This window comes from Pelophylax lessonae (assembly GCF_965119305.1).
Source record: "Pelophylax lessonae genome assembly, chromosome: 3".
In the NCBI taxonomy this organism is placed as follows: domain Eukaryota; kingdom Metazoa; phylum Chordata; class Amphibia; order Anura; family Ranidae; genus Pelophylax; species Pelophylax lessonae.
This window is the reverse complement of record NC_138770.1, coordinates 124809113-124832798: the sequence shown is the minus strand read 5'-3', so window position 1 is coordinate 124832798 and position 23686 is coordinate 124809113. Positions and strand designations below refer to the sequence as shown.

At 41.6% G+C, this 23686-nt stretch overlaps 1 protein-coding gene across 1 annotated transcript in view; it reads right to left on the bottom strand.

Moving 5' to 3' along the window:
• The window catches only part of APOB (apolipoprotein B), a 45543-nt gene extending 42771 nt beyond the window's left edge, over positions 1-2772 (bottom strand). The window contains exon 1 of the mRNA XM_082249857.1: positions 2623-2772. Coding sequence (XP_082105983.1) covers positions 2623-2680 — 58 coding nt within the window. The 5' untranslated portion in view covers positions 2681-2772. The remainder of the gene's footprint in view (positions 1-2622) is intronic.
• Positions 2773-23686: the final 20914 nt, after the last annotated feature.

The following is a 23686-nucleotide window of genomic DNA, read 5'->3' as shown; positions in this document are numbered from 1 at the left end:
GCATCAACCCAAAACTGAAAAATCCGTTTTGAATCGACTAAACTTTAAAGCAGCTATTCTCAACCAAAGACCATGGAATGATCTGGTTCTTTCACAGGTTGCTGGGGGTTTCTTGGGCTTTGACTGACTTGCTTTTCATCTTATCTTGCCTACACAGTTTTACACCATTGTAAGGAGGGTATTCTTCTCAATGACCACCACTGTAAGGGGGGCATTCCTTCTAATGTAAGGCACAATCTTTCCACTGAACACCACTGTAGGGGGCACATTCTTTCCACTGACTTTCAATGTGAAGGGGCATTCTTCCCATTGGCCACCAATGTAAAGGGAGCATTCTTCCCAACAGCCCCTAATGTAAAGAGCATTATTTCCACTGACCACCAATGTAAGGGGCATTTTTCCCACTGATCACCAATGTAAGGGGCATTTTTCCAACTAATCACCAATGTAAGGGGCATTTTCCCACTGATCACCAATGTAAGGGGCATTTTTCCCACTGATCACAAATGTAAGGGGCATTCTTCCCGCTAGCCATCAATGTAAAGAGCATTCTTCCCACTTACCACCAATGTTAGGAGAAATCTTCACACTGACTACCAATGTAATGGGCATTCCTCCCATAGATCCCCAATGTAAGGGGAGTAATTATCCCATTGACCCCAAATGTAAGAGACTGGCCTCAAAATGTAAGAAGCATTGTTCCCACTGAACCTCAGTAAATTCATTTTAATTAGGGTTCACTAAGATCTGAACATTTTTTCAAATGTTCCTCTAGGTTAAAAAGGTTTGAGAAAAGCTGCTTTAAACTGTCAACAATTATGTATATTGTCACAGCAAGAAAAGTTCTTTATTAACATTTTCCACTTAACATCAAATCATAGCACCAACATACATGGCAGGATACCGCTGCTACAAAATGTTCTACGAAGTATGCAGTACAATCTTTGTGGGTGCCGCACTTACAAAGAAAGTGCAGTAAACAAGTACCTCTCTGAATATTTCGCCAACATCAATGTCACCGATTCAAAGCTACATACTTCTTTCTAAAGCTAACTAAGGAACTATAAATTTGGATATGCTATTGGGATTATTTCATATCTAGAAGATCCCAGGTTGGCATGGGTGGTAAACAGACTGGGAGTAAAAATTTGATCAAGCCTAATCTAACACTGCTTTACTTCTTTTGTTTTTGAAAGAGGTAATAAACCTAACTACATCATTAAAATAGAGATTTGTACTTCTGTTACCTGAGTAACTAAATGCTAAATAATCAGCAGTATCATATAATATATTTCTAAAATTAAACAAATGGCCTTAATAGAGCAAAATACATGGCAGCAAGTAGCATCAAGTACCTACTATACTACCACAACTATGGACAATTACTGTCCTAATGTCAGCTTTAGCTGTCAGCACTCAGCAACAGTGCTCCTAAAATGTGAAAAAATTGTGGTCAATAAAAAATGCCTAGATAGTTTAATCCTAATGTGGAAACAAACTTTTATATGTATATATATATATATATATATATATATATATATATATATATATATATATATATATATATATATACTGTATATATTATATTACATACAGTATATGTTACTTTACTGTTCTGCTGTTAATATAACAATCAATTTTATTCTCTAGAAGTTTGCTTAGTAAAAGTAAGATATATGAACTGTATATAAACAATCAGAGCCTAATTTAAATGCAATAAAAATGTTATAAACTGTCTGAGTGCTAATATTGCTATCATTATTGTAACATCTGTTATATTGTAAAATAATTTCTGACATTTTTTTACATATAATTTTAAATATTTTAAATTCAACTTTACTTTTCAGTTACAACTATTACCACCAGTTCTATAATCAACCAGCAATTAGCATCCTTACTACCAATAATATAAATAGTAGTGATATATTGTACAATCTATTAAAATCATTTGCAACATACAACGAACTTCCTATGGCATTCATTGGCAATAATAACCATTGCATTCCATTTAACAATGTAAAATACCCAACATTTTATAATCCTAGCTGTAAACAAATCTAGTTGTAACAGAAAGTAAAATTTTACAGCAAACTGGAACATTTGATGCCAATAAACCTAAAATATTGGCATAAGTAATAACAAAATCAAATCTGAAGATATCCAAGATAAAGTCTGGAGTTATAATAGAAAGCAGAAGATTTGCTGTATATATTCCTGGGAACTCAGCCTATTTCCAGCCTAAAATGAATGATCACTAGGACCAATAGCTTAGACACAACACGTTGATGAAAAAAAAAACAATATCAAGCTCTCTAAAATTCTTAGAAATATTTTCAAAGAAGAGCCTAAATATTTTTGTATTTTAGGATTGGCAGCCCTGAAAGAAGACTTAGTAAATATTCTAAACATAATAATAATATTAAAAAAAAAAAAATGTGTGTATATATATATATTTTTTGTTTAATATATATATATATTTATATATATATATATATATATATATATATATATACACAAAAGCAGTGGGCTCACTGGTGGCATTCATATGATTGCCAGCATCCTCAAATATATATAGATTTAATAATAATAAACACATCCATGTTGCAATAATCCACTACTTACGGGCAAATGTGCAGCTGCTGGTGAACAGCACAAGGAGTAAGAGTGTCCTAGTGCCCATGGTGAGCTGTGGAAGCTCTCAGGCACCCTTAACTCCTATATCGCCAATCCTGGCTGCTGATCTTGTGTCCCAGAGAGAGAATAAGACTTTTGCTTTGGACCTGAATTTATATAGGCAGGAAAACCAGCTGAGGTATTGTGTTTAGAAATTCAGAGCACATTGCAAAAGGTCCAAAGGGTAAAGTTTTGCTTCGCAGATTAGTGTGATGACCTGGGCCTAGGTCTGGGAAAACAGCATAATAGCAGTGATAGCACAGTCGTCTCAAGAGAGAATTATCATGAGTTCAATGAATACTATTACAATTGCATTACATTGTAATGTCTTACATTGCAAAGTGATTTTTTTTTTATTATATCATACATGTACATCATTTTCCCAGAATTCCAAAGACAAACACACGTTTTAAAAGTTGGAAAATTGACTGAATAGTGCAAGAATATTGGTCTCCCATTATAAATCAGATTAGTTTCATGTGAGGGCTTAAATTAAAATTAATTGTGCATCAGCTTTTATAATTTAAAAATAAATGTGTTTTAGCTTAAAAGCTAAAGTTAAAAAAAATATATAAAGGTATCTGTTCAAACAAAATTTGAATAAAATAAAAAATGAACTACACTGGCGAAACTTGAGAGGTCCCGTTAATTCTTCAGGGGACCCCTGCAGCCACCCTCTCATATTAGGTTCACCACTGGGACAGGAGCAGCTGTAGCATGTTCCGGATCAATCCCCCTGTATTTTCCACCTGCGGTCGCTGAACGCTTGCTTTCCCCCCTCCCACTCTCACCAGCATTCACCTGCTGCAGGAGGAAAATACAGGGGATCAGTTCCAGTAAATGCTACCCCTGTTGCCCCTCCTGTCCAGTTTCCTCTTCCTTTTTCTGCCCCCCTGTGTGCTCCCCTGGAACCCTCCCCCCTTCACGGCCTGCTTTTTCATCCTCTCCTCTCCCGTCGACTGCGGCTGGGGGATCGTTTCAGGATGGAGAACATGCAATGGCCCTGTAAATATGTCATTTGCTGGCCCCTTCCTTTTCTTAATGAACACAGTGTGTAATGGGTATAAATCTCTCACTGTGTTCATTCATAATTAAAGCATAGTTAACTATGTGTGCCCCCATTTTTTTTCCCCTTAAAGCAAAAGTACAGACAAAAAAACTGTACTATGCATTTAAGAAAAAAAAATCAAATAAAAACAAAATGGTATTGGCCCCCCTTAAAATCCATACCATACCTTTGTCCAGACATGCACCCTGGCTTGCCAGGAAAGATGGGAGAGTGAGAGTATGGCCCTCCCTTTCTTGAATCATAGTAGGCCACAAGCTCTCAACATTGGGATTGTTCCTTGCAAGGGGGCAGCAAAACCACTTTAATAAGGACAAGGGCCTTGTTCCCACATTCCTGGCTCAGTGGATTTGGGGGTTTATGGGGGTACTTGTCAGAATCTGGATTCCCCCTTTAGAATAAGAGGATCACTAGATTACCATGCCCCTACGTGAATGACCCCTTGTTACTCATTCACCCCACCCCCCCCCCCCCAAAAAAAAAATTAAAAAGTAAATAAATACAACCAAAAACCTAATGGCATTCAGCAATGTAGATCCAACATGAATGATGATGAGTGACCCACCGACACAACAATGCTGTCCCGCTTCTACTCCAGTCACAAATGACACTACCCTTGCACAGCTGGAATGTAAACAGCACTGGGCTCATTTGGCCAATGATATCACCAGGGATCCCTCCCTGCCAGCTTTTTTACTATTTAAATCAAGCCAGTGGAAATCTATCAGAGACAGTAGTGATATCTCTGTTACATAGTTAGTGAGGTTGAAAAAAGACATCCGTCCATCCAGTTCAACCTATGATGTGTGTGTGTGTTTGCTGTTAACCGTACATTGTATACCACTCTATGTTGTGGTCTTTAAGGTGCCCATCTAATAGTTTTTTGAAACTATCAATGCTCCCTGCTGATACCACTGTTTGCGAAAGAGAATTCCACATCCTTACTGCTCTGACAGTGAAGAACCCCCTGCGTATTTTAAGGTTAAACCGCCTTTCCTCTAGTTTTAGTGAGTGGCCACGTGTCTTATTGTATTCCCTTTCTCTGAATAGGTTTTTCCATATGCTAGGGTTGCCAGTACAATATTTGTACATTGATATCATATCCCCCCTCAATCGTCTCTTCTCCAGAGAGAATAAGTTCAGTCTTTCCTCATAGCTGATGCCCTCCATTCCCCTAATTATTTTTGTTGCCCTTCTCTGGACTTTCTCCAGTTCCAGCACATCCTTCCTGAGGACCGGTGCCCAGAACTGGACAGCATACTCCAGATGTGGCCGGACCAGGGTCTTGTAGAGTGGGAGAATAATCTCTTTATTTCTGGAGTGAATCCCCTTTTTTATACATCCCAGTATTCTGTTGGCTTTGCTTGCAGCGGCTTGGCATTGCATGCCACTGCCAAGCCTGTTGTCTACCAGTACCCCCAGGTCCTTTTCCATCCTAGACTCACCCAGAGGTTCCCCCCCCCCCCAGTGAGTAGCTTGCTTTCTGGTTTCTGGCACCCAGGTGCATTACTTTACATTTTTCAACAGTAAACCTCATCTGCCATGTAGTTGCCCACCCCATAATTTTGTTCAGGTCCGCTTGTAAGGTTTCCACATCCTGCCCAGAAGATATTGGCCTGCTTAGTTTAGTATGATCCGCAAATACTGAGATTTTACTCGATATCCCCCCCTCTAGATCATTTATGAATAAATTAAACAGGATTGGCCCCAGGACAGAACCCTGGGGGACCCCGCTTTCCACACCCGCCCAATATGAGTACTCCCCATTAATCACCACCCTTTGCAACCTCCCCTGGAGCCAGTTCTCTATCCAGGTACTCACCTTATGGTCCATACCTACCTTCCTTAGTTTGAACAGTAAGCGTTTGTGGGGAACGGTGTCAAAGGCCTTTGCGAAGTCCAGGTACACCACATCCACAGGCTTACCTTTCTTGGTGGCAGCTCACTTCATCATGGAAGGTTAATAGATTGGTTTGGCAAGAACGATTTTTCATGAACCCATGCTGATTACTACTAATAATACCGTTTTCATTACTAAAGTCTTGTATGTGGTCCCTTAACATCCCCTCCAAAATCTTGCAGACTACTGATGTTAGACTGACCGGCCTATAGTTACCCAGAATATATCTCGGCCCCTTTTTAACCACTTCAATACAGGGCACTTTCCTCCCTTCCTGCCCAGGCCAATTTTCCCCTTTTAGCGCTGTTACATTTTGAATGACAATTGCGCGGTCATGCAACACTGTACCTACACCAAATTTATTTCATTTTCCCCCCACAAATAGAGCTTTCTTTTGGTGGTATTTGATTACCTCTGGGTTTTTTCCTTTTTGCTAAACAAATAAAAAAAGACCGAAAAGTTTGAAAAAAAAAAAGTTTTTTCGTTTGTTATACAATTTTGTAAATAAATACATTTTTTCCTGCACTGATGAGCACTGATGAGACTGCACTGACAGGCACTGATGAGGAGGCACTGATGGGGTGGCACTGATGGGGTGGCACTGATAGGCGGCACTGATAGGCGGCACTGATATGCGGCACTGATAGGCACTGATATGTGGCACTGATAGGTAGCACAGATACGCAGCATTGGTGGGCACTGATAGGCGGCACTGCTAGGTACTGATAGGTGGCATTGATGGGCACTGATAGGTGGCACTGATGGGCACTGATAGGTGGCACTGATGGGCACTAATGGGCACTGATAGGCGGCACTGGTGGGCACTGATGGGCACTGATGGGCGGCACTGATCGGCACTGACGGGCGGCACTGATCGGCACTAATGGGCACTGATAGGCGGCACTGGTGGGCAATAATGGGCACTGGTGGGCGACACTGAAAAATGGCAATGATGGGCACTTGTGGGCAGCACTAATAGGGAGGGCACTGGTGGGCAGCACTGATGGGGAGGGCAATGGGGGGCTCCCTGAGCCCTGATTGCCATCCCTGGTGGCCATAGTGGGCATCCCTGGGGTCATAGTGGGCATCCCTGGTGGTTCTAGTGGCATCCCCCCCGAGGGTCTGCACTGGTAATCAATGATCTGATTACCAGTGCCGACCACCCCCCCCCCCGTCAGGGGAGCCGCCGATCGGCGCTCCTTTACTCGTGCCTGTCAGGCACGAACTAAGGAAAGCCGATCAACGGCTGTTCCTATTTACTATGTGACCAGCCGTGATTGGACACGGCTGATCACATGGTAAAGAGCTACGTCAGTAGTCTCTTTACCGAGATCGGAGATGCAGGGAGTCAGGCTGACACCTTGCATCACCGATCGCCGCTCTGCGCGCCCCCGGGGGGCGCCCAGAGCTGTATTATCCTGCCGCCATCATATGACGTCCGGTCAGGATAATACAACCACATTCCCGCCGTCAATTGCCTATAGGGCGGGCGGGAAGTGGTTAAATATTGGTACCACGTTGGCTTTTTTCCAATCAGCTGGCACCATACCCGTCTGTAAACTATCCATAAAGATCAAGAATAATGGTCTGGCAATCACCTGGCTGAGCTCTTTAAGAACCCTCGGGTGCAAGCCATCTGGTCCTGGTGATTTATTTATGTTAAGTTTCTCTAGTTTAGTTCTAAGTCTATCTTCTGTTAGCCATGGCGGTATTTCCTGAGGTGTGTTGTTTAGTTTGGCCTTACAAGCCGGGTTAGTGTAGCCCCCCAATTATTTTGTGAAGACCGAAGAGAAGAAATTATTTAACACTACTGCCTTTTCCCTGTCCTCTGTGGCCAAAACTCCCTTATCGTTTTTTAAATGAATTACTTCCTGCTGTAGGCAGGGGAGGGGGGGTCCAGTCTGGCCAGGCTGTTCAAAATGGGGATGCCAGAAGCAGAAACTATAATAGTGGCTGCAGATTAGAGAGGGACAGCATGGAGCTGTCACTAATGGAACAGGGCAGACCCAGAGGTAAGTTTGCCATAATGTGCGTTGGATAAATTAGGAAACTATTAAGACCCCTGTTAGGAGTCCCAGTGGGGAGATTTACTTTCACTTCCTGTCTCAGAAACACAGCAGAAAGTAAGTAGTGGGGAAATCCCCTCTTGGACAATTAGATGATTTCCCCTCCAGTTCCTTTGACAACTCAAAAATGTTGGATTGCTTACTACTATGTTTGCCAGACACAATGGCTACCTGCCACCATGACAGAGGGGTGATTCACTCCATCTGAACAGCCCCCAAAACCCAGCCACAGTCTATCAAAGAGTATACAAAAGTAAAGTTTTGGGTATTTTTACAGTTAAATTGTATCGCTAGCCGAAACATTTTTTCTTCTGTTTTATACAGTAGAAAATAGTTAGAACAGGTTTTGTATTGCTAGGAGACTCATCCTCTCTGTTTGTCCTGGGGCAAAAAGTGATGGGAAATCCCATTTTTTACAGCTGTCATCAGAACAGGAGGTGAGGGGATAACGCTTTCCATTTTAAATAGGCCCCCTAGTGATGTACTGTAAAAGACTGCTGACAAACATCTTATTGCTGGTACCAGAATTCAGCAGTAAGCAATGCAGTCAGCATTGAATTTAAGTTCTGCATTCCATTCTTGCCTTAGGCCTCACATTTTATTGAGGTGGTTTTCATGATCTCTAAAGCAACTCATTCCTTTACAAATGTGTACAAGCTGCACTGGCAAATATGTATTATGTAGTTTAAAAACATCTCTGGCACATAATCAGTGAAAAAAAATCTGCTCAAGTCTATCCCCAAAAACCCACTTATTCTGCTGCTGGGCTCCACCATATTGTCTCCAGGCAGCATAGAGAAGGTTAAGCCAGACTGTCAATCACAGCCTACATGTCAGAGGTCTCTCTATCCTTCCTCTCATAAGATGGCCACAGAAAGCTCAACATTTAGCTGATTTCTGTATAGTCAGCCAAAATTTGAGCCATGTGTGGCCCTGAAGGCACCACCCAGATTGACAAAAGTCAGTTTGAAAATCGAGTGAGCCCCCAAGCTCAGCGGAGGCTGCCCTGCAGTGCTGAACTGGTTAACAGCTGTATCAGTAGGAGGAGGGAGCTGCTGAGCAGGAATAGGCTACGTCAGTAGACTGAGTCAGGAAGCACTGCACTGTGGGAACTGTAGTCCAGAAAGTCTCTATTGTGTAATCAAGAGCTTTTCAACTACATTCCACAGAAAGAGATTCCTGAGAGGAGGGTAAAGAGTTTCTTTTTCTCATGCTGTACAGGACACAGCTTCCACTTGTCATGAGGGAGAGCAGAGAGTGCACATTGCTTTCCAGTGTCCACCACCATTGCTGCATATCGGTGGCCTGAGCAGGATTCAGAATTCTGAGTCCAGGTGTGTCGCCAGCCAAAGTCACCTGGGTGCAGAGCAGAGAATGAACTTATCACTTTGTGTGTCCGGATGGTGAGCTGTAATATCACTGGGACTGTGCTGTGGGGATTTACTACATGCTAAAGAGACTGAGTTCTTTAGGAACTGACCATACAGCCATCTAGTAGCCTTATAGCTTAATGCAGGCTTGAATGAGACTATTCTCAGGTGCACCAACAGTACAACTGGGCCTCAACACTGGCCTGCTACAGAGTTGGGACTAAAGACTATCCCTTTACAGCTGCTTCACCTATTGTTAATGCTAAGAGGTGCCTCTCAGGGGACATTGCATTATATTCTAGTTACCTAGTAGTATTTAGTATTATTATTCACATTTCAGTTAATGCTTATATGCACTGTTTATTGCTGACTTTGCTGATTCATGAGTTAATAACAGCATAGTGGTACAGAACTCTATTCTAAGATACCTTGGAAAAGTGATTAAACTGTCTAGAGGACAGTGTCTGAACCTATCTTCTGTGTGTTCCTTTATGCTCAAACCACCATTTATTCTAACGTGTACCAATACATTGAGTTCATTTACCACTAAACGGTTTTGTGTCTAAATTCTGGTATTAGCGCACAACCAAGGTAAAGGTATCTATACTAGAGGTAATATTGCCTACTTTTTTCTTGACAGCTTTTCTTGACAGGGTTCCCATCTCCTGTGAGAGGATATATGATAGTTATATACAAATACCTCAATGGCGATTCTAGCATAGGAAAGAAACTATTCAGTTTCAGGGAGCTTAGAAAGACACATGGCCACTCATTGAAATTGGAGAAGAAACCTTAAACTGCATATAGAGTTCTTTACTGTCAGAGCAGTAGAGATGTGGAACTCCCTTCCATAATCGGTGTGAGGGTTTCAAAAAACTTTTAGATGGGCATTTTAGCAAACACAGTATACAGGGATATTTGAATTATTATTGACAAAAACACATGCACACATCCATACCTACACAGGTTAAAGGATGGACTGGTGTCTTTATTCAGCCTTACCGACTATGTAACTACATATGTAATTTTCTAAATTGGGCCCCATTCACACTTACGAATGGGGACATTAGCGATTACATGTGGGAGACCCAGAAGGGTTTCTTGTGATCCGATGTGAGCAGAAGTCCCATTGAAAGCAATTGGAGGCCGATAGCTACCACAGTTAAGTGCGGTTGCTCACAGGTAATCATTCATGGAGCGATTATCTGCGAATGACAGACTGTCTGCGTCCAAGGCCAATCATTTGTAAGTAATTGCTTCATTAGCGATTACATGAAACAAGCTGCAATTAGCTGCCAGAGCTGTCAGCTTCCATTCAAATCGCTAACAGCCACATTCACAAGTATGAATGGGATCTAACTAATCTTAGTTTAAACCTGATATTTTTTAGTCTACAATCCTTTATCAGCTCTTTAAGGGAAATTTTATTAAAACACTACAGTAGCTTTCAACTTTATTTAAGGAGAATGGGAGGAAAAGACAAAAAAAAACAGAGGGCAATGTGGTAACATGCTGTTAAACTGAACTGTGGTAAAAGAAAAAGGACTGAAGGACCAATTGCTTTCAATGTTATGTGTCCCTTTAAAAGCATCTAAAAATTGATATAGGTATAAAGTGACTAAATGTAAAGTGATATGTTGTGCAAATCATATAGTGGTGTCAATATATAGTTAAAATTCATAAAATAAACATACAAAATATACAACCAAGTGTATGCCTACACAATTAATATAGGCTGTGCAATCAATCGAAAGTGTATCTCCATACAAAGTGATCATACAATGAAAGTGACAAGTGCCGTGTCAACAAAGTGACGAATACTATAATAAATATTAAATCCAGAGATAAAGTGCAGCAAAAAAGTGACATGTGACAAAGTGACATGTGCTAAAAATCAAATGTTTGGGTCCATATATCGTTATCCAGATCTCGCAGTGTGCTGGGATTTCACACATACTCCGCCCCCCGCCCCCCCCCCCCCCCCATATTGACCTCACTAACCACAAGCTTTTCCTCTTATGGGGTAAAAACACATTCACAGCACTTTTGTGGCTGTACACATGCTCCAGATCCAGGTGTGTACTCATCTGGCCATCCAAATCTCTCATATGTGGAGACAACAACAACAGGCATGCCCCATAGTGTAATATCATTTTTAGCCTATATTATTTTATTTTTTTGAAAATTATTTTTTATTGACAAGGACAAGTGATTGATGACCATATTTGTTACGTTCCCAAATCCTTGTGCATTCCAGTATCTAGGTAATCAATGTCATATGACTGTTGAACTTGTGACCATTGGCAATGTTTACATCCCAAATTTGTATACGCTCCAGTATTATAGCAACTGGAGACACGGGACTGAGGGCCATGTGTACAATTATGCAGTGTTACTATTAACCCCTTGTTTATGGTACCTTTATCTATCTTTAGGTCTCAGATAGATTTCCACCAATATAAATCTGTACAATTCCAGTCTCCACACCGCCAAGCAGACCTATTTTATCACTCTCATTAACAACTTGATATCCCGCCCCCAGCAACTCTTTGCTACCTTTAATTCTCTACTCCGTCCTCCACTGCCTCCACCCACTGATTCACTCACTGCCCAGGAGATTGCCAACCACTTTAAACAGAAGATTGATACAATTCGTGAGGAAATCATTGCTGTTCAGATACCTTCCATGCTTCATGCCCACAGGTGCAATCACTACTTCCCTCATTCAACCCCACTACTATAGATGAGGTTGCTAAACTACTTGCTAACGTCCACTTAACCACCTTCCCTCTGTATCCTGTTCCCTCGCAAATGCTACATTCACCCTCTGGCCCTATTCTACGCTCTCTATCCCACATCTCCAATCTCTCCCTCTCTTCTGGCATCTTCCCCAACTCTCTAAAACATGCACTAGTCAGCCCCATACTTAAAAAGCCCTTACTGGACCCAACCGATCCAAACAAACTACGCCCTATTTCTCTGCTCCCCTTTTTATCCAAACTCCTTGAGCGCCTGGTCTACAACCGACTGTGCGACCACCTTGCCGAGAATAGCCTCCTTGATCCCCTTCAGTCTGGATTTCGGCCTCAACACTCCACTGAAACTGCTCTCCTAAAACTGACAAACGATCTACTAACTGCCAAAAACAATGGACACTACTCTGTACTCCTACTCCTGGACCTTTCTGCTGCCTTTGATACAGTTGACCATCCCCTCCTCCTCAAAAAACTCCACGCCTTTGGTCTCCGTGACTGTACTCTTCACTGGTTATCTTCCTACTTATCCAACCGCACCTTTAGCGTTACTTACAATTCTACTTCCTCCTCTCCTCTTCCTTTTTCTGTTGGGGTCCCCCAAGGCTCTGTTCTCGGACCCCTCCAATTTTCAGTCTACACGTCCTCTCTAGGTCAGCTGATACCATCTCTATGCTGACGATACTCAAATCTATTTATCAACCCCTCAGCTCTCTCCCTCAGTCTCCTCACGTATCACTAATCTACTATCTGATATATCAGTCTGCATGTCACACCATTATCTTCTTCTGCCCCTTCCCCTGATCTCTCTGTCAATATCGATGGCATTACTTTAAGCCCATCCCCGCATGCCAAGGTCCTAGCTGTTGTTCTGGACTCTGAACTCTCTTTTAAGCCCCACATCCAATCACTGTCCAAATCTTGCTGCCTCAACCTCCGCAACATCTTCAAAATACGCTCCTTTCTAACCAAAGACACAACAAAGCCCCTAGTTCACTCCCTGGTCCTCTCACATCTCGACTACTGCAATTCCCTTCTCATTGGCTTACCTATACACAGGCTATCCCCCCTTCAATCCATCATGAACTCTGCTGCCAGACTCAACCACCTTACCAATCGCTCATCGTCCGCTGCTCCTTTCTGTCAAGCCCTCCACTTTCTGTCAAGCCCTCCACTTCCGCTCACCCAACAAATTAAATTCAAAATACTAACAACATCTTACAAAGCCATCCACAACTTAGCCCCCAGCTACATCACTAGCCTAGTCTCAAAACACCAACCGAATCGCTCTCTTCACTCCTCTCAAAACCTCCTGCTCTCTAGCTCCCTCATCACCTCCTCCCATGCTCGCCTCCAGGACTTTACCATAGCCTCACCAATCCTATGGAACTCCTTACCCTTATCTGTCCAATTATCTCCTACTCTATTAGCTTTTAGACGATCTCTGAAAACCCTCCTCTTCAGAGAAGCCTATCCTACCCACATCTGACATCTGTACCTCCATTTTCTCCATCAGCTTATCCTCCACAGCTATTGCCTTTTATTTCACTTGACCCCCTTCTAGATTGTAAGCTCTAACGAGCAGAGCCCTCTAAATCCTCCTGTATTGAATTGTATTGTAACTGTATTGTCTTCCCTCATAATGTAAAGCGCTGTGCAAACTGTCGACGCTATATAAATCCTGTATAATAATAAATAATATTGCCACAGGGTTGTTATGATGCCTTTAATCAAATGCTGAACATAGTATGCGTAATCAATTCTAAAGACCATATCAAATTTGGAAATTGCTAACAAATGTTCTTTGATTGAACAGATGGATAAAAATAACACATATATGTTAAAAATATTAAAGATAAAAATATTGAGATATGAAAAATAAGATATATTTAAAAAGTAGATATAAATATATCAAAAAAAGATGTGTTTTGTCTAAACATTTGCTGAAATTTGCATATTGAGGAGGGTAAGAACTGTAGGCATTAGAAATAAAACAGTTGCGATCTACAGTATATCTATGTTAAGGCCTTCAGGATAGAGTATTTAATAAATAAATCCATTTTGTTTCAATACGTGATATATTCATTTTCTTGTTATCTCCTCTCTAATGTCCTTTTATTTTATCTATCCCATAGAAAGTCATGAGTGATGGGTCCCTTTGGTGCACTTACCCAAACTGTCTTGACAGGCTATGTTTGGTGAAGCCTTTCCTAATATTCTTAATTTGTTCCCAAATTCTATCATTAGGCAGCCTGGTTGTTCTGCTCACATATTAAAGATGACATGGACACTCAATGACATAGGTAACGTGTGTACTGGTACACGTAATCATCTCATTCATTTTTTATTCTTTACCTGTTGCCATGGATTTGAATAAGTAATTTTTCTTGCTTTGTTTTTTACTGACCCTGTATGGAAGGCATCTTTGGCATCTAAAAAAGCCTTTGAGATATAAAAAAAAGGCTGATTGTTTTGAGAGGGTCCAATACATTGTGTACTCTGTTCCTAAGTGTGTGTGAGCTCTTCTGTATATAAACCTTGGTCATTGCGGTAGTATTTTGCCTAGTGTTTTATCTGAGTTTAGGATAGGACAATATTTTTCCACTATCCTCTCTACTGTTTTATATTGTCTATTGAACCCTGTGAAGGCTGTTGTAATCAGGGCACTGTCCTGGTTATCCCTTCGAGGAGATGCCGCTGATGGGCTCTCCTCGCCTCAAACTCTGAAAGTGTGAGGCGAGGAACGCCGATAAACGTCACTTCCACGTTTACATGTGACAGGCTGTGATTGAACACAGCTGATCACATGAGTAAAGAGCCGCATCATCAGCTCTTTATAGAGATTGGGTTCGCGCTGTGTCCTAGGAACACATGCCGACCACAATCGCCGCGCTGATTTGAAGCTGGGCGAGTGGGAAGTGGTTAAAATATTGTGGAGACCCTATTGCATTGCTAAGACAATTGGATTAAGGCTTTTACTTTTGTATTGCAGTCACTGACGTGTTTTTTTTAAATAGGTTGGGATGGGCTAAACACCCCCCTGTTCGTTCTGCAGCAGAACTCCCAAACAGGGGAAATGTTCTAACCCAAACGGTGGACCCCATTGAAGTCCATGGGAGCCGAATAGGAAAAATCAAAAGTGCCCATTTTAAAGGCTTATATGCAAGTAATTGGCCATTAAAGCGGTATGGGGGGTCTGGGTACTGCCCCGGGGAACACATATCTATAAAAAAAAAAAAAACGTTTTTTCAGGAGCAGTGATTTTATTTATGCTTAAGGTGCAACAATAAAAATTAAAAATGTCTTTAAATATAGTGCCCGGGGGGTCCCCTTAATGTGCCTGTAAAGTAGCGCATCTGTAGCATGCATAAAAAATGACATTTCTAAAGAAGAAAAAAGTAAAATCCCATTTAAAATGGCTTGCATTTACAATTGCCAGACAAGCGAGCGCCCCCCAACCCCAGAACCATACCAGGCCATATGCCCTCAACATGGGGTGGTGGGTGCTTTGGGAGGGAGGCTATGCCCCCTCACCCCAAAGCACCTTGTCCCAATGTTAATGGGGACAATGGCCTCTTCCCGACAACTGTGGGCTGTGGTTGTTGGGGTCTCTGGGCAGGGGGCTTATCGGAATCTCAAAGCCCCCTTTAACAAGGGGATGTCCAGATCCCGCCACCCCTTTGTGAATGTGTATCCTACCCTTTCACCAGAAAAGTGTAAAAAGGTAACAAACACAAGAGACAAATAAACAAATACAAAAATAATGTCCCTCAGTGTAAATCCATCGTCAATCATGCCGCCCGCCGGACCCGAAAAAGAAAAACCGCCTTCTTCTGACATTTTGGTGAAGAGCCTGGTATGAACTGGGGGGGGGGATTCCACAACGTTTTTTTTTTTACATTTTTTTTACCGACACCTTTTTTTTTTTTTTTTGTTCAGCTGTCAGCGAGGAAACCCATTGACAGCTGATGACTCATTGTTTAGGAGTAGGACACCATGGACAGCTTCCCGAACCCCACTCCTTTACAACCAGCTAACACTGCGCTCAATCAAGGTGCAAGATGCACTGCTCAGTGCATTGCAGGGTGTTTGTCAAAGCGAGCATAGTGAAAATTCAGGTGGTCTGCAAACGTCCGAACAGGCAAATGATAGGCCCGAACTCATGCTCGGACCGAACTGTTTGCCAATCCCTAATAATAGGGAGTTCTTTATTTATGTCTGGTGGAATCCTAAGTTCAGGTGTTTTGTAAATCCTGGGATGAACTAGGAAAGATTAGATTACAACGAAGCAATAAACAGCTTTGAGGCAAAGAAGAATATTCTTTAAAGAAGAATTTTATTGCCATTAATTTTTGTTCTCCACTAGCTGTAGGGTCCAATGCTGAGTGGATTTCCTTCTGCTTACTGGACACAGGAGATCATCGGCTCAGCATGGGCGCCATTCAAGGAATGCTTTGCATGTCCTCAATCAATGCAATAAAATAGAAACACATTCAGCGCTACAATCACCAAAATGGAATAAGAGCTGCTGAACACCAGTGAAGGTCAAATCTAACAAAACCCGGTATAGGCATAAAATACAAATGAGGGGTGCAGCGCTAAAATAAATGATAAAATATATACATTGAAGTAATAAAAGTGAAAAAGTTCTAAATGAACAATTCAATCACAGATACTATATAAGCATAAGCATAACGAAAAGTCCTTTAGATGTCAAAGAGCTAAGCCGTAGAATTTAAGGAACCCGTGCTGTGAAGGATGAAACTTATGCACCTCTTCTACTGTGATTCCATCACCATAGTGTGTGCTAGCCTCTCACCTCAATTCCCAGACCTCTAGGGTCATTGCGCAGTAAGATATTAAATCAGATGGGCTCCCGATATAAAACAGCTTTTGCCTCCAATCACCAACCTCAGACCGATCTCATAATGGGGGATTCCACCATGCAGAGGGGGGAACAAAAGGACATCTAGTGCTCTCTGTATATTCAACAGTTTAATGCTTAAAACAATATAGTACACTTACAGACATAGCACTTTCCAAGTGCATAACGAACAGCATGTATGTGGAATACACTGCCGGCTGGCCGCTCGGTGTGTGATCCCTTCGGAGCGTCGCGGGTGACGTCACAGCTCCTCCCCCGTACGCGTTGCGTCAGTGGGTGTGACTTCTTCAGCGGGGTACGTGGAGGGCGGCACCCGCACGCTATTTATTGATGCTGCTAAGTAACCGGACAATAACTCCCAGGGCGGAGCAGGAAACACTCCGGTTTCCATTTTGGAATAGGGAAAACCAGCCCTACTTCCTGGGGATCCCGGAATCAGCAAAATACTTTTAATTATAAATCAGAATCCGAGAAAAGAACTTTAATAAGTACCCCCCGGCTCTGTCAATGTAACAAAAGCAAACGGGTATAGTGTTATACGTGGTATATGCTTAATGCACAGAAACCTTTGTCATACCATGTGACAACCACTACTATTTACCGATGCTGCTAAGCAACCGGATGATACATCCCAGGACAAAACAGGAAACTCTCAGGTTTCCATCTTGGGAAAGGGAAAACCTACCCTACTTCCTAGGAACTCGGGAGCTAGCAAAATTACTATTGAACAGTGGGGGAAATTACACGGATAAATTCATCTCAGACTCAGTAATTATAATAAAGAGCAAGTAAATATGATATTGCACTTGGTATATGCAGGATGCACAAAAACTTTAACAGGAGAAGAGGCAACCATACTCAGTGCATAATAAATTCTAAATACCTAAAAAGATTTTTTCTCTCTCAGAAAAATCCCCTTCTAAAAAGAAAAGAAAAGAAAAGAAAATATCTCTCTTCAAAGAGGAATTTCTTCTAAAGAGATAGGAAAGTGAATACAATTCTAAAATCCTCTTAAAACAGCTAAAAAGCTAAAAAAAGGGACGTGTAACCGCGATGCTCCGTAAGGATCTTACAAACACAGTTACATACAAAGAATACATTTACATATAAAAAAAGTCTAAAATTCAACAAATATCATCTATTAGAAATAAAACAATTCAAATCAAATTCTACGTTTAACCCCCCTGGTGCTAAAACTTTAGTCTGGTAAATCCAAAATAATTCTCTTCGACTTAATTGCCTAGTGAAGTTTCCTCCCCTCCAATGTCTAGTGGTTTTCTCAATTCCCCAAAACTTTAATCCGGTGGGGTCACAGTGATGGTATCTTTTAAAGTGTTTGGGGACATTGTGCTTATCCTTTCCCTGTCTGATTCTGTTCATATGCTCTCCTACTCGGACATGCAATGCTCTAGTGGTTCTACCCACATATTGGTATCCACATTTGCATTCGAGCATGTAAACTACACCTTTGGTTTCACATGTAATGAAATCCTTCAAAACATGCACTTCCTGTGTAGCTGTAGCCAGAAACTCCTTCCTTCTTTTGATGTTACCTTTTGAGGTTTTGCATGCAGCGCACCTTCCACAGGCATAAAAACCTTTCATGGATGGAAAAAGCCTGTTATCAGATTTAATGGGAGGATCCAAAACCCCTGGTGCCAGCCGATCTCTCAGGGTTGGTGCCCTTCGGTAGACAAATTTAGGTTTCGCTGGGAGGGTCGGGCCTAATACCCTATCATTTTGCAAAATAGGCCAATACTTGGCTACGATGTTTTCAAACTTCTTATACTGGACATTGTAGTCCAGCACAAAGCAAAACTCATTACTGGGGGCTATTTTTGTAGATGGCATAAGAGTTGTTACTCGTTCAATTTGACTCACTTTGGACAATTCTTTCTCTATATGCTCTGGGTCATAGCCTTTTTCCAAAAACCTAGAGGCCAATATTTTGGACTGAGAACGAAAGTCCTCTTCCTGAGAACAATTTCGTTTCATTCTCAGAAACTGCCCTCTAGGGATATTACACAACCACAGATTATGGTGGCAACTTCCTGTTGGTATATAAGAGTTGCGATCAGTGGGTTTGAAGTAGGTACGAGTTTTTAAACACCCTTCATCTTTAAATATCTCCAGAATATCTCCAGATCTAAAAATATGATATTTTCGGTTCCTATCATTGGAACTAAGATGGTTCATGAATTGTTGCAGACTGGTCATATCCCCTCTCCAGACTAGGAGGAGGTCGTCGATGAAACGACGATAACAACTCAGTTGGGGAGGGCGGTTTGAGAAGATCACCTCTTCCTCCCAGTGTGACATAAATAAATTTGCCACACTGGGAGCAAACCGTCCTCCCATAGCAACTCCTTTCACTTGTAGAAAGTATTCACGGTTGTACCAAAAGTAATTCTTTAGTAAACAAAAATCCAAACATTCTGCAAGGAATTTACGATGTTTAGAAGTCAAATCTGACTTCCTTAGGGCCCACTTAACAGAATTCAGAGCGTCTTTGTGATTTATAATGGTGTAAAGCGACCCCACGTCGGCAGTCACCAGTATACTATCTGAAATATCCGTTAGGTCCCCAAGGAGTTGGATAACATGTTTGGTGTCTTTGAGGTAAGCAGATGTGCCGCATACCAACGGTTGCAGATAATGGTCAATGTACTGACCTAACCTTGCCGTTACAGAGTCTATGCCGTTTACAATCGGACGCCCAGGTGGACACGTCTGATGCTTGTGGATTTTGGGGAGAAAATATATGATAGGGGTCCTACAAGATAAGGGGTTAAGATACTGAGCTTCTTTGGGGCTCAAAATTCCAGATTCCTCCCCTTTGCTTATCAAAACTCCCAGTTCTTTTTTGAACCTGATCATGGGGTTGCCTGATAAAAGAGTGTAGGTGTCCCTGTCACTCAAGAGCCTCTGCATCTCTTGGCGGTAGTAAGTCCCACTCATTACTACCAGGGCCCCTCCTTTATCAGCCGGGCGAATTACAAGATCTTTTCTGCCCTCCAGCAATTTAATGCCTTTTTTGATTTGTTGGGGGTCATTCGCTCTCCTGATCTTTAGAGAATCCAAATCACGACTTACCATATTTTTGAACACTTCAATATTCTTAGTATCCACATTAGGGGGATTAAACACTGATTTATTCCGTAACTTGGAATGATGTGAGACTCTAGCCTCTCCCCTATCTGGTTTTGGGTTTGCTAAAAAATGTTTTTTGATACTTAATGTTCTAGCAAATTTTTGGAGGTTAATATAGGTATCAAACTTATTCATGTTCTTAGTCGGTGCGAACTTCAGTCCCTTGTCTAAAACTCTGATCTCATCATCAGTTAGAGTAACACCGCTAAGATTGAATATTCCGGTTCCTATCGGGATTTTGGTTTTTTGTACCCTTTTACCTCCTCTGCATCCTCTTTTTTTCTTTTCTTTTGGTTTTCCGACCCGTTTATCAACGGATACAGGGGCTGCTGAGGAGGATAATAGGGACTGATTCCCAATGGGGTTGATGGGCCCGGTTGAGGGTCCCTCCAAGGGGTCCTCTGTGTTCCTAAAAAATGGGGATCCTCTCCTTGGTTTTGTAATGGTTGGAACCTATTTTCCGTTGGGATGGGGCGATTTCCTAATGGATACGCGCCTCTCTGTCCTCTACGTCCTCTAGGTCCCCCTCGATGGCCTCTATTGTAATAGGGGACAGTTTGCCACTCAGGGTTGGATTGATAATAATTATCACCATTCCAATTCTCCCTGGATGGGGATCGGTGATGAGGTTTTTGGCCTCTCCCTCTCCCTCTGCCTCTCCCTCTTTTATTTCCTCGTCCTCTTCCTCTGGATGGAGGCCCCCCTAACGAGGGGAATCTTGACTGAGGAGTCCCACAATCCTGAGTGGGTGCATCCTCATTCGTTGAGGTACTAGGAACTACTTCAGGGGCAACTGAGGATAAGAGGGCTACTTGCCACCTATACACCATTTTATTGCCAAAATCTCCTATATCTCTTAGAAATTTCTTTTTCTTTTTTTCCTGAGATTCCTTATCCCATTTGATGAGCTTGGTTTTGAGTTCTTCTGATAATTTTATGAACTCTGGCTTATCCTTCTCTTTTTCTATGGAGGTTTTAATGGCCTCTATTTGAGTCTCAAGAGCCTTCATCCTCCTCTGTTTCCGTGTTAACAGAAAGGCGAGGAGCTCAAGACCCTTTGCAGTGAAGAATTCGTTCCATTCTGTATATGATTCCTCATCTAAAAGTCCATCATTTGGTGGGATATCCCAACGCAAACGACGCGGAATTATTTTAGAGGAAATATACTGTTGGAATGAAACCACATCCCACCAAGCTTTTATCTTTTTTTCCAAATAAGTGTCCTAACTTTTTGAAATGATGGGAAAGGTCACTCGGTTAATTGGATATAGCTGTGCGTGCAAACACATCGGCTAATGTGATCTCACGCACCTCAATATATTGAAAAACATCCATTCTGTGTGATTAGCAGCCAAATGTAAATAGACTTGCTGGCAGAAATAAAATAGAAACACATTCAGCGCTACAATCACCAAAATGGAATAAGAGCTGCTGAACACCAGTGAAGGTCAAATCTAACAAAACCCGGTATAGGCATAAAATACAAATGAGGGGTGCAGCGCTAAAATAAATGATAAAATATATACATTGAAGTAATAAAAGTGAAAAAGTTCTAAATGATTTACTTGCTCTTTATTATAATTACTGAGTCTGAGAGGAATTTATCCGTGTAATTTCCCCCACTGTTCAATAGTAATTTTGCTAGCTCCCGAGTTCCTAGGAAGTAGGGTAGGTTTTCCCTTTCCCAAGATGGAAACCTGAGAGTTTCCTGTTTTGTCCTGGGATGTATCATCCGGTTGCTTAGCAGCATCGGTAAATAGTAGTGGTTGTCACATGGTATGACAAAGGTTTCTGTGCATTAAGCATATACCACGTATAACACTATACCCGTTTGCTTTTGTTACATTGACAGAGCCGGGGGGTACTTATTAAAGTTCTTTTCTCGGATTCTGATTTATAATTAAAAGTATTTTGCTGATTCCAGGATCCCCAGGAAGTAGGGCTGGTTTTCCCTATTCCAAAATGGAAACCGGAGTGTTTCCTGCTCCGCCCTGGGAGTTATTGTCCGGTTACTTAGCAGCATCAATAAATAGCGTGCGGGTGCCGCCCTCCACGTACCCCGCTGAAGAAGTCACACCCACTGACGCAACGCGTACGGGGGAGGAGCTGTGACGTCACCCGCGACGCTCCGAAGGGATCACACACCGAGCGGCCAGCCGGCAGTGTATTCCACATACATGCTGTTCGTTATGCACTTGGAAAGTGCTATGTCTGTAAGTGTACTATATTGTTTTAAGCATTAAACTGTTGAATATACAGAGAGCACTAGATGTCCTTTTGTTCCCCCCTCTGCATGGTGGAATCCCCCATTATGAGATCGGTCTGAGGTTGGTGATTGGAGGCAAAAGCTGTTTTATATCGGGAGCCCATCTGATTTAATATCTTACTGCGTAATGACCCTAGAGGTCTGGGAATTGAGGTGAGAGGCTAGCACACACTATGGTGATGGAATCACAGTAGAAGAGGTGCATAAGTTTCATCCTTCACAGCACGGGCTTCCCTAAATTCTACGGCTTAGCTCTTTGACATCTAAAGGACTTTTCGTTATGCTTATGCTTATATAGTATCTGTGATTGAATTGTTCATTTAGAACTTTTTCACTTTTATTACTTCAATGTATACATTTTATCATTTATTTTAGCGCTGCACCCCTCATTTGTACTCAATCAATGCAAAGCATTCTATGATTGGATGAGGTGGAGAGTGTGACATCACCACCCCGCCTCTTCATTCCATCCAATCAGAGAATGCTTTGCATTCATTGTCAAAATGAAAAGCGATTTCTGAATATCGTCCATACCTAGCAAGTGACCTCTTGTATTCACAATGCAGCAAGGCAGCTACTCATTACAGGATTCATGATGCAGGAGGAGATCGCTGGATTAGTGGTGCCTACTTCAGTGATTTCCAGCTTCTAGAGGAATCCCACAGGTATGATGTATATATAGTTACATTGGTTTAAGCTGGATCAATGTAACTATGTAAAAATATCCAAATCTTAAATTCCTTTCTAACCTCCCTGGCGGTATGATTATTTCAGATTTTAGGTGCTGAAAGCGGTACCATTATTTTGCTAGTAATTCTTAAGGACGAGCAGCCCAAACCAACTATTTACATATGATTTTTTTTTTTTTTACTGTGCCTTCTTCTTTATAACATCTCGGGTATGATAAAGTTTGAAACACAAAATCATAAATTATAATATAATAAATAACTATAAATAATAACAAATAATAATATAATAATACTTTTTATTAAATAAATTGTAGCAAATAACATCAAAAACACTGACATTTTTTTTTGGCCAAACAAGGATGCAATTAGTAGTCATATTGCTTCAGTAAACGTCCCGGGTATGGAAAATTTTAAAACATGGTACAGCACAAAGTCCGACGTCACAATCCGGACAATAGTACCGCGTTTCTTTACGGATTTTCCTTCCAGTGTCGTCACGTTTAGAGCAGCAAACCACACACATCCTTGTGGGTGCAGACTTCTTTTTCGTTGGGGAAATGTGGTCCATAAAGTGATGACCAGTCAGGCGTTCAGGGTTCACAACACCAGCAGCACGACTTCAGGATCTATTTACAGCCGTTGGTGTTTGGTGCCTGAGAAATATAAGTGCGTCAACTTTACAAACAAAGTCTGCATGAACCACAGGCCTGTCACTCTTTTTTTTTAGTAGAATGAATGCGTTCCACAAACATTGTTCAAGAAGATGCCTGAAGATTTTTTTGTAATATTTTTGTTGTTTTCTCATTGCCGGATAAAATGTCATGGCCTGGTCAGCTCTGTCCACACCTCCCATGGAATTATTGTAATC